At 37.2% G+C, this 12162-nt stretch overlaps 1 protein-coding gene across 1 annotated transcript in view; it reads right to left on the bottom strand.

The window, feature by feature from the left end:
- PPFIBP1 (PPFIA binding protein 1) overlaps positions 1–12162 on the bottom strand; it is a 211895-nt gene that overhangs the window by 4742 nt on the left and 194991 nt on the right. The window contains exons 20-25 of the mRNA XM_044678659.1: positions 11554–11586; positions 7465–7615; positions 6950–7078; positions 5414–5564; positions 4005–4116; positions 3771–3859 (exon numbers count right to left, since the gene is read on the bottom strand). Of these exons, the coding sequence (XP_044534594.1) occupies positions 3771–3859; positions 4005–4116; positions 5414–5564; positions 6950–7078; positions 7465–7615; positions 11554–11586 (665 nt within the window). The remainder of the gene's footprint in view (positions 1–3770; positions 3860–4004; positions 4117–5413; positions 5565–6949; positions 7079–7464; positions 7616–11553; positions 11587–12162) is intronic.

The following is a 12162-nucleotide window of genomic DNA, read 5'->3' as shown; positions in this document are numbered from 1 at the left end:
AAGTAAGTGGAACATCTACTGCTACACCTCCAAAGTCTCTAAGCACTAAACCATCTTTAAAAAAAAACAAAAAACAAAAACTTTTTTCAACCCTTGCTTTTTAGCTTAGTAAGACATAAAATGGGGATAAGTGGCTTATCCAGGGTCACACAGCGAGGAAATGTCTAAGGCCAGACTTGAACCAGGTTCTCCCAACTCCAGTCCAGACTCTCTAGTCACTGTGCCACCTAAGTGCCCTTTTGACAAAGCATTATTACCAATGAAGGCAGTCATTCTGTTCTCTCCCTAAGAAAAGGATACTCAGAAAAGACCAGACCTCCTCATCAAAGGGACTTCTTAACAAGTGGAGAAAAGGAAGAGCCTAATAGGGATTATTTGCTATTGCTGTTCCATGAAGATCCCCTTTATTTGGGGCTATTTGCCATCTCACCCCTCCCAATTAAATCCACAAGAGTCTGGTTAAAGTAACTAGTCTTAATCTGGCACACCAAGCTTTGTAACAATTTTAGAAATGATCAAAATCTCCTATTAATTAATCGCTAGATCATAACACTTTGCAAATATTAAAGCTGTATGCAAAAATGCTGGTTTTGATGATAATGATGATTAGAGAGAATTTTAAAATGTATATGCCGCAGAAAAGATTTATCTCAAGGAAGCTAATTTCAGAGGCGGTGCTAAGATAAGAACCAGACCCACCCCAAAACACCTGCAGTATGTGAAAAAGGGGGGGGGGGAAGTCATGCTAGGCACACCTTACTGATAAGAGATAGGATACCAAAAAAAAAAAAAATGGAAACTAAGCTTTTTGATGCATCAGGGTGGTCATATTTTAAAAGGAAAAAAGGGTGGAGGCATGTAACAGTGACAATTTTCTGTTTCTGTGGTTGCCAGTGATGGAAATTCTAGGTTTAACTTAAGCTGTCTTGAAAGATAGTATCTTAATAGTAATATAATAGTATCTTAAGGTTGTAAAAACACATTTAGCATATTATTTATCAAAGACTTTGTTATCCATGGCAAGACATCAAAACTTATACTCTTACTATTTTACAAAGTACTGTCAGAAATATTTAGAACAAAAAGGTACATTTGTTATCCTGGATATTCCTGGGACTAGTCATTTGATCAAAATGTGGCTCTTGACTAAATTATAAGGAAATGACATATGTTATTCAAGGACAACAGACTGAAAAAAGAAGTGGTAAAGAAACATTACATATTTAAAAACTGGCACTGAGTAAATTCTTGAAACTAAATTTTTCCAAGGAGAATTCTACGGGGATTGAGAGGTATGCCATTCTCAAGAACAAAAGAAGATAAAAACACAAATAATTCTAAGAGAGAAGAAAAAGAAGGAGTTGTCTAAAAAGTCTTATATGGGAGGGAAGAGAACTCATCAACCAACTCAGATTTCTAAAAGGTATGTGGGAAATGGAAACAAGAGTAGGTTACAAAATATGAATTCAAGATTCTCTAAGAATGTCAGGAATGCTAAAGCCTAGAAAGAACAGAGTCCTATGACAAATAGCATCATAAGGATAACAAAATGGTCTTTGACAGCTATACTAGTAGCAAGAAGAAGACTTAAGAAGATATATAATAGCTACTAGGGGTAGGCAGAACAATGATAATGGACACTGTTGGTTATCCAACATCCAAGAGAAGGCAGAACCACAATTATCTTCAGAGTAGGAAGTACAGAATAAAAATGACTGGTAAGGAATTGAAATCCCAAATAAGTTGAGACTGTTAGCAAGTGAGCACCTTGTTGTCGTTATTCAAAAGTTTTCAGTTGTGTCTGATTTTTTGTGACTCCACGTGACTCCTTGGCAGATACTGGAATGTTTTCCCATTTCCTTCAAGTGAATTATAAGTGAGGAAACTGAAGCAAACACTGTTAAGTGACTTGCTCAGGGTGACACAGCCAGTAAGTGTCTGAGGCTTTATGAAGACAAAATGGAAAAGGGCAAATATCCTAATAACTAGAGATGTCTAAATGGATTAAGCTGTCTTGGGAGGGAAGAAATTCTTCATCAAACGACAGTTGATAATTGAATGATCAGGCAAATTGTAGAGAAGATGTCTGCTCATTTGTGGATTAGACTAAATGACTTCTAAAGTGACTAAAATACTTTTTTTAAAAATCTCTTACCTTCTGTTTTAGAATCAATACTGAGTACTGGCTCCAAGGCAGAAGAGTGGTAAGGGCTAGGCAATTTGGGTTAAATGACTTCCCCAGGGTCACTAGAAAAATTTCTAAATGATTACTAATCAGCAAGGATTTATTAAGCACCTGCTAATTGGCTCTGGAGAATAAAAGGGCAAATAGAACAGGTGGGACTTGAGGAGTTTCTATTTGGTTAGGTAAAACACATATAAGTACATACAAATATATATACAAAGTTTTTTAAAAAGGTAATTTGAGGCGGGGTCCTAGCAAATAAGCATATCGGGAAAGGCTTCCTATAGAAAAGAGTCTTGGCAAGCTGAACTTAGAAGAAAACTTGGAATTCTAGGAGGGAATGCATTCCAAGACAAGAAGGGGCAGCCTATGCAAAAGCTTAGAGTTGGAATAATGGCATGTGTAAAGACCAGGCGGGCGGCAGTCTGATTAAACCATATTGTTTGAGAGGGGACGTAATGTGTAAAATGCATGGAAAGGTAGGGGGGAGGCAGGTTGTAAAGAGTTATAAATGCCTAAAAGAGACATTTGTATTTGGTTCTAAAGGTATCAGGGAGCCACTGGAATTTAAGGAATAGCAGATTAATTTAGTTTATTTAAAGTTACCTTAATTATTTAAAATTACTTTTCAAAAGGGTAAAGAAGGAAATCTTCAGATTATAAACTGACATTTACTTAATTCATTCAAAGAAAAACTAGACTTGTAAGTACAAAGGAGACAGGTGTGTATAAAGGCAAGCATATAATCATATGAAGTAGCATTAACTTCCCAAGAGCATTCTTTTGAGTAAACTGAAGAAAATAATATTCTTGTGATTGCATAATTCCTGATACTCTTGTCTGTGTTCATCACTATGTTTTCTATTCAGAAATCTTTAAAAGCAGATGATAAATTTAGCAATGTAGAAACATGCCAAAAAAGAAAGATTTCTATGAGTGTAATCTACAATTTTCTGTTAAAGATGTTTGCTACGAACAGGCAGGTGGCACAATGAATAAAGTGCCAGGCCTGGAGTTGACAGGACACGGAATCAAATCTGGCCTCAGACATTTCCTAGCTGGGTGACCCTGAGCAAGTCGCTTAACTCTATTTGCCTAGCCCTTGCTCCTTTTGTCTTAGAGTTGTTAATGAGACAGAAAGTAAGAGTTTTTAAAAAACAAAGATGTTTCCAACCACTTTAAGTTTCTTCTCTGCTTTTTAACTGTTTACGAAATTACTTCTCTGATTCTTATTTCAAATTAGTGGTTGAATATTTAGCTTGACATGTTTCTCTGAAGTTGTTTATAATATAGAACCTCGGTAGTCCCATGCTTCCGTTGGGTTCCAGTATACTCTCTTTACATGATATTCTTACCACACTCCTGACCCCAAAGTCTAAAGAAGCATCTTCTCTACCTGGAGAAGCTCAGAAGAAATTTTATTTCTAAGCTTGGTAGCCATAAAGAATCCAAAGCCTGTCTTACATATCCCAAGATACTACATAAACAGAGATTATTCAAACCTCTTTATGCTTTCTCTGTTTTTACTTCTGTTTCTCAAAAAAATTAAACTATGTTCATGTAAAGCCAGATATGAATTACTTACAACAGTCATATAATGTAGCATCCGACCATCCACCCTTCCTTCATCAAACTGAGTTTTATACTGGGGAAGGCCAATGTCATCCAACCACCCTAAAGCAAAAAAACCAATACTATTATTAGTTCATTCTCACAAAACTGTAAGGGATACTTATTGAGGATTTGTATAACAAGATCTACTTTCCTGAAAGTCAAGAAAAAATCAGTAGGAGCTTTTATGAGAATCATAAAATCTTACTGGTAACCCAATTGAAATCCAGCTTTCCATGATTAGTCTCCTCTTCAGATCCCAGGGCTTGGAGAGCTAGCTGTAGTTTCTTTCGATGAAGGGAATGTTTAATTCCCAGTTCCTAGACGAATAAACAGACGAATTTCCTTTACGGTCTCGATAGCAAGAATTGGATGACTTTGACAAAGAATTAAAATTAATTTTCTCCCAAGTGAAGTTTACAAAATCTCATGCCTACATAGAATCAGAAGAGTAACTCGATCTTGCTGGCTGATTAGAACATGCAGCTCAGCTCTCAGACAGATATTTTGTTAAGCTGCACCCACCAGGATTGGTATTAGTATGTAGCTAGTAGGCAGGTCTCCTTCACAGAGGAGCATCCTTCACCTATACCATCTGTAATAGGAATTCCTCTCATTATTTTATTCAAAATATTAATATGGGGGAAAGAAAGCTTTTCAATCTATGAATTCATTGTTAAGGGCACTCCCTTCACCCATGCAAATTACAACTTCTCTGTGCCTTAGGAGATGATTTTCTGAGTTATTCTGATCCAAAAATTCAGTACCTGGTGGTCACTCTTCATACAACAATCACAGATACACAACAATCACAGGCACTGACAATTGTGCATAAAGAAAACATTTTTCCAGGTTTGCATTTTACTGGCAGAGTCTTCAAGAATTCAGGATCACCCTCATACCACCCAGAGGACTTTAATGGTGCCCGAATCTGAAGTAAACTGAGGAAAACAATGTTTATGTGATGCATAATTACTGATACTTGTGTATGTTAATCATAATGTTTCCTCTTTAGGAAAGTCTTAGAAAATAGATGATAAATTTAGCAACTTAGAAATATACTCAAAAGTAAGAATTTCTATGAATATAATCTATAGTTTTCTGTTCATGATGTTTGCCATCACTTCAAGATTCTTTATTCTCTTCTTTGTCACTATTTTTGAAATTAATTATCTGATTCTTACTTTAACCTGGTGGTTTGATGAACATTTAGCTCAATACTTCTTTTCCTGAAATTGTTTGCAATGCAAAACCTTGGAAGTCTCATGCCTCAACTAGGCTCAACATGCTATTCTCAACATGTTCCTTTTTTCAAGGTGGAGTTTAGATAGGACTACAGGAGAGGTAGAATGCCTGGAGGTTGGGGAGAAAGAAGCCATAATTTATATTTAATGCCCTTACTGGTCTGGTTGGTCCCTATCAAAGCATCAAGATCTGAGTCTTTACTATCAAAGAGACTAAATCCTACGACATGAGATGGATATGGAACATGACACACAGACTTACTCAGAAACTTTAGGTTTTCCCCTTTTCTTATCTCTGTTGGTAAAGAAAATATGTTTATGGTTTCAAAGAATAATTTAGGTAAATAAAATAAAACAAACAAAAAACTGTCACCTTTTCTAGATCTTGCTGAGAAGCCTGCAAAAGCGTTTGTCCAGATGCAATCCAGTGTTTGCCAGAATTCATGTATGAACCCAATCCTTGGTCCAGAAGCCAGTTGCAAACCTGCTCTTTTGTCCATTTGGCGAATGGCATATCCAAGTCACTAACAGGCAAATGAAAATATTACAAGTTCAAAAGCAACAGATTTAAAATTCCACACTGAACAATAACTTTGGTGATCATTTGACATCCCTTTAATGACTCCTCCAATTTTGCCATGTAAACAATGTGTAATTCTTCATCTGGGAAGGAAATGGACCAATGGAATTAAAAGTTGCTGATTAGGGGCACACTGATCATTTAAATCTGAAGCGGTATAGATTAAAAAGATAGTTTTGATGCGATTTGGCCAAATATATGATTTGAAAAAGCAATCAAGCAAATGGGTATATTTTCTTAAATTCTTCCCATTTCTTGTGTGAGTTTTAGTAAGAGAAACAAATAATCCCTCAGACCGAAATACACCTAAATCCAATTGGAATAACTTTAGCACTTATATTTTCTCTCCAGAAATTTATCAATGGGAAAGAATTAAATTAGAAGAGAAATAATATGCAACTAAAGGGATAATATTTCAATTTTTGCTTAATAGATTTAAATGTACAAATGGTATTATTTAAAGTCTAGAGATGACTTTCTTTCTTTGGCACATTTGCATTCCATAATAACACTTTATAAAACAAAAAGATCCTCTGCTAAGTAGAGGGAAAAAAAAATATGGCAAAGACTACAGGAGGCAACTGCTCTGTTTCTAGGCCATTGCCACTGTTAAAAGTCACATGTTGGACCAGACATTTTTGCTAATTTAACCCTTCTCTTTGCAATAAAACAGTTAAGTGGTCTAAGAAAGCCCTGAGTGAGTGTAAGAAACTGTTTGGCCTTACAATAATCAAAAGATGCAGAATTATTTATTAAGAGGTTTAAGAAATCCTAAAAAACTTTCAATCCTCCTGTATTCACAGGCTTCAGTAGCTAATGTGCCGTATGTCTCTTCAGACATACAATGAGACATTCCAAGAGTTATGCCACTGATCATGGCAGCTTGAGTCCTTGGACTACCTCACAAAACCTTCTACTCCAAAGAGAAATAAGCAGATGATGATGCATATAAGAATGGATGTTTCACCACCCACTTCAGTGAACAGTGTCTTCGAAGCTGTTGAAGACAAAAATCTGTTCACTTACAATGCCTTCATCATCACATTTTCATATGGTGCTTGTGATGTACTCAGCACTGTACTAAGCACTTTGTAATTATTTCATTGGCTCCTTAGAACAACCCCATGAGTAGGTGCTATCATTTCCCCCTTTTACAGATGAGGAAACTGAGGAAACAGTGACTTGCCCAATGTCACACAACAGATAAGTATCGGAGATCACATCTGAACTCAAACCTTCTTGTCTCAGCCCTCAATACACCATACCACCCAGCTGCCCATGAATGGACTGGAAAGCATCATTTCTGCCAGGTCATTTTGCTTTCATTACCTGTTAGATTGCCCAAGGTCTCTAGACCAACCCAGACGAGGACCAGCAGTTGCTCTTGTTCCCCCTCTTTTGAACTCGGGCTCAGACATATCATCCGGATTGAAAGTAGTAGATTGGCTCCTCCTGAGTCTGAATCATTGACAAAACAGATATGACAATGGGAAATATCTAGAGACCTTGCAGCTTTCAGATCTAGAGAGGAAAATGTTTATTTAATCTCTACCTTTGATGCTTCCTCCCCTCCTTTATCCATTTATTTAGAAATTTGGCTGCCCATGAGGGTAAATGAGTTGAATTTTAAGCTTCTCTTCCACATGCTGCAAAGTTCCCTAATGTGGTACCCTTACCCTGGCCTATTTCAGCTAAATGTCCATTTATGGCTTTTCTTAATCAAAATATGTTGAGTCTTTTCTACATAAATATGTAAGATATTTTCCTGGCTATTTGGGAGAAGTAAAAAAGTGTGAATTCTGGAGCTATTCAGGAGGAGTCCTAAATTTCCCTCTTTTACTTACTTTCCAAATAATTTCATGATACCCCTGGATTTCTTTTTGGAGTCTGGAGAAGGTGGAGATATCTGGAAGGGACTGGTGCACTCTGCATCCTTTCCTAGGGAAGACAAGCCAGCCAGACCTGGGTCCTCAGAAGTTTCCTTTTCAGTTTCAGCTATTTCAAGAGCAAAACAAAAAAGACTCATTGAATTTAGGATTATGAAAAAAATTCAACTAATAATTTTATTTCATTTCAGGAACATATAACCATCTCTCCTGCTGGTATCTTCCTAAGTTACTAAACTGTAGCTACCAAAAGATGAACCAAAAATTTGAGTTCTTATCTAAAATCAACTGTCTGAATAGTGAATTAGCCTAAACAATGAAAATATCTTAGAAATCCTGGATGACGGAAGTTAAGAGCTTTTTGATTTTCTTTTTTGGGGGAGGGGAAGAGTTGATGGCATATCTTAAATCTATCTGTTATATAAGTATAACCCAGTGAAATTGCTTGTCAACTCTAGGAGGGGGTAGGGAGGAGGGGAGGAAGACAAGGAGAATCATGTAACCATGGGAAAAATTTTTTTAAATTAAAAAATAATAATAAACCTATCTGTTCTCTTGAAGATCATTCATGATTTCCTTTAATTTAAAATTTTTTCTAGGTCTTTTCCAGGTCTTTTTCTTCTCTGAAACATTTAATTACTGTCAAAAACCATTCATGGTGAAATGATCCTTTTCTCTTGGACCACCCTGGCTTCTCCTGCCACTTAAATGTGGGCCATTCCCTAAAGTTCAGTCCCGAGTTTCTTTTTGCCTTTCCCTTTCTCTCTCCTTTAGTGATCTCATCCTTTTCTAAGGCATCGACTATCAACTCTGTAATAAGGTTAATGTCTTTCTATCTCGGGTCCCAGTCCCTTTTCAGTTTTCTCCTACTGGGTGGCACTTCAGTATCCTACCACCCTTCAAGAACAAATGTCCCAAGTCCTCCCTCATTGTCCCTCCCCCCAAACAAGCTCTGATTTCCAAACCTGTTAATGATAATGCTAGTATACAAAGCCTTGCTGTCACCTTCCATTCTTCTCTCCCATGACCCTGCTGTCTTTATCAGTCACAAAATCCTCCTAATGGGAGGTCTGAAATGTATCAAATTCGTCACTTCCAGAACACTGTCTCTCCCACTCCCCTCATTCTAGGTCTTTATCCTCATTTCCTTAACTACTGAAATAACTGCTAAATTGATCTCCCAAGGCCAGCAGCTTATTTTTCTAGGGCAGAGCCCCAATCATGCCACTCCTCTAGGCAGAAGCCTGCTGTTCCTGATTGCCTCCCAAAGAAAGTATGAATTCCTTAACTTGGCATTCGTGACCACAAACTCCACTGTCGGGTCTAATCTCCTCTTAACAACCTAACATATGTACGCTATTCAAACGAATCACAATTTCCTGAACATTCTTGAACTTTCTTATAGTCATAATTTTTCTGACACTATATATGTTGCCTGGAATCTCATCTACTATCATATAATGCCTAAGCTCAAATTCTATTTTTTTCAAAAGTTGATTCCTTAAATTAGAATTTCCTAAATTATGGTAGCACTTTGTACCTCTCTGATGGTATTTATCACATAATAATAACAATAATATTTACATAGTACTTACATGTACCGGGCACTTTACAATTATTATCTCATCTGACCCTCACTACAACTTTAGGGAGAAGGAAGGTATTATTATTCTATTTTTAGGATAGAATATTTAGGTATTATTCTAATTTTATAGAAGAGGCCACTGAGATTAAACAATAGTTAAGTGACTTGTTCAAGGTCACCTAATTAGTAAATTTCTGAAGTGCATTTAAACTCAGGTCTGGCAATCTATCTACTGTGCCACCTAGCTGCCACGTCATTGATTTAGTTATCTTATTCTCCTCTACTAGTCCAAGCACCCTCAGAGCAGGAATTATGTCCTTTTCCATCTATCTGTCACTCTCTGTGATCACCTACCCCTGTAGCTTGCATGTAACAGCCACTCAATAAATGTATATTGAGTTGCCCCTAAAAAATACTGTTTTATTATGAAAAAAGTAATTTTTCCTTTTATCCCACTCTTATGCTTCAGGAAAAGCTCATTTCAATTATCTGACTACAGCAGATTTGGGGAGGGGGAGTACAATTATGCCTGTGATTTTTTTCTCTAGAAAACTGTCAGTAAATTATGTGTCTAACTTAAAAATCATTGCTATGAAATGTTTTCCTTCTTATGAACCTCTGACTATCTTTCATATCTCCATAATGCCCAAGTTTCTTTAGGCTTTAAAATGATACAAATAGTCATTTCTCTGGTTTCCTTGAAATGGACTAGGAAAGAAAAATCTCTCCTTTGATAAAGGATTAATATGAAATGTGGACATGTACATGTGCCTGAGGAAAACCACTCCTTCCTACTGCTTCTTGTGTTTCTTCAAAAACCCCTTAAATGCACTACAATAATTATATGAGATAAATCTAAAAGTATCATCTGTGGGATTCTGCAAAGACTTTTCTCTCTCTCTTTTTTTTTTAAAACACTTACCTTCTGCCTTAGAACCAATACCATGCATTGGTTCTAAGGTGGAAGAATGATAAGGCTAGGCAGTGGGGGTCAAGTGACTTGCCCAGGGTCACAAAGCTAGGAAATATCAGAGGCCAGATTTGAACCTAGGACCTCCCATCTTTGGAGCTGGCTTTCAATTACACTGAGTCACCCAGCTGCCCCCAAAGACTTTTCTCTTCATTCCCAATGGCCTTATGCCTTCTAGTAGAACAAAATTTCCTCTTCTTGAACATAAGGAGTGTAGCTATTTCAATGTAATATTTTACATTTTACAATGGCAAGACAATATTATACAGAAAACATATTGATGATATAGGTGTTTGAACAAGATCAGAGAAATTGCATTTCCTATTGAAGCAAAGCTGTGAAGGCGAGGTTATGGATAAGCAGCATATACCTCTCAGCAAAAACAGAATGTATTGTAAAGAAAGGGGCAAAAACATTTGAAATAGATGGCAAAAGGGCTTGGGTTGGTGCCTCGTACCTCTATTCCCCCCAAACACATAGCAGTGCTCATTCTGGTTACTTAAAAAAAAAAAACCAAAAGAGCAAGATAGGTTACTTGACTTCTCTGGAGTATGTATGTTTATGCAGAGATGTGGATAAATAAAAATAGGGATATCTTGGGGGGAGGGGGCAAAGAAAGCTTTTAGCTCCTCCTCTGCAACTGAATTAGGTAAAGGGTACACTTGGAACACAATCCTTTAGTCCCCTTCAATCGTAGTAGTTCTCTCCTGTCTGTATTCTTCATTTTTCTTTCTGTAGTGGCTCCCTACTTGAGTGTCAAGGAAGAGCTCTTGCTTCCCTCCCCAATTCTACTTCCTTTTGTGATGGAAAAAAAGTGCTAGCTCTCTGATCTTTGCAGTCACTGAAGTAAACTGATTACTCCTCTCACTAAGCTTTCTTCAAAACCCCTTTAAAAGTACGACTGTAATGAAGGCCCTAAAAGACCTTTCTAGAGAAAAATCAAAAAGTATCGGCTGTGGAGTTTTGCAAAGACCTTTCTCTTCGGCTCACAGTATTGCTCTGGCAAGTCAAACACACATGGAAGCGATCACAGGGCCAGGAAGGCAGTGTTTAATAGTTAAATAGTTTCTCTTCTCATTAAAGAAGGGAATTTTTGGTGACAGTAATGAATGGATAATTATATCTAAGCTCCTAAGTACTCAAGATGGAGAAAAGGCTGGAAAGGGCTACCTGATACACCTGACCATCCTACTTTACCACTTTCTGAGAAGAACCTGGGCTTCTAAGGGATCACAGGTACACTCACAAGAGATTCTAATTAGTATGGGTTATGATGGAACAGAAAGATAGGCTTGGAAGCTGTGGGCAAGGGTTAAAGAGAAAATTCCTTTTTAGTAAGACGTGGGAAGAAACAAAAATCTCAGCACGAAGAATCTTATTTTCTGATGGCTGCCAGCCTACTCTCTAGCAATTGCACAGGCCAGAATCAGAGGTTAGCTACATTCAAAGGCACGACACTGGCACAGGCGCCTGGCATGCAGAAGTACTATACCTAACGTGGGTGCACTTGCACTTCTGCTACGATCTTCAGATATCCCAACAATGCATAAAATCACACGCAGCCCAATGGCAGAGAGCACGAGGAATGACAAAATAAAATACAAATCAAAACTCCTACTGGCAAAATTCATACCGGGGAAGAAAGGTACAGTAAATGCATGCCCACTCACTCTCCCCACCCTCCACGTGGCATCCATGTTACATGAAGGTTTAGTCAAGATGATCGACATGGCCAAAACGGATGTGAAATGCATCATGATGAATGTAGAAAAAGTCTTTAGGCATCTTCTATTTGATCTCAAAAGCTTAAATCACCCAGAAGGAAGTTAAAAGGCCATTGATTTGTCACAATATCTCTCTGTAGGCACTTTTAAAGAGCAATACTTTGTCTTTCAGCATAGATGGGCAGACTAACATCTCATTTGTTTGAATTACTCACTTCTCCTTTTGTTCTATTTTTAAAGATATCATTCTTTAAACACTGACTTATAACTTTAAAAAAAAATCTTTAAAATTTTGGAAGAATAGTTAGATCTATATTCCAAGGAGGCTGGATATACACACACACAACCCTTATAAACATGTACATAATACACAAAAC

The sequence above is a fragment of the Gracilinanus agilis genome, chromosome 5, assembly GCF_016433145.1.
Source record: "Gracilinanus agilis isolate LMUSP501 chromosome 5, AgileGrace, whole genome shotgun sequence".
Classification (NCBI taxonomy): Eukaryota; Metazoa; Chordata; class Mammalia; order Didelphimorphia; family Didelphidae; genus Gracilinanus; species Gracilinanus agilis.
This window is presented reverse-complemented; position numbering and strand designations above follow the sequence as displayed.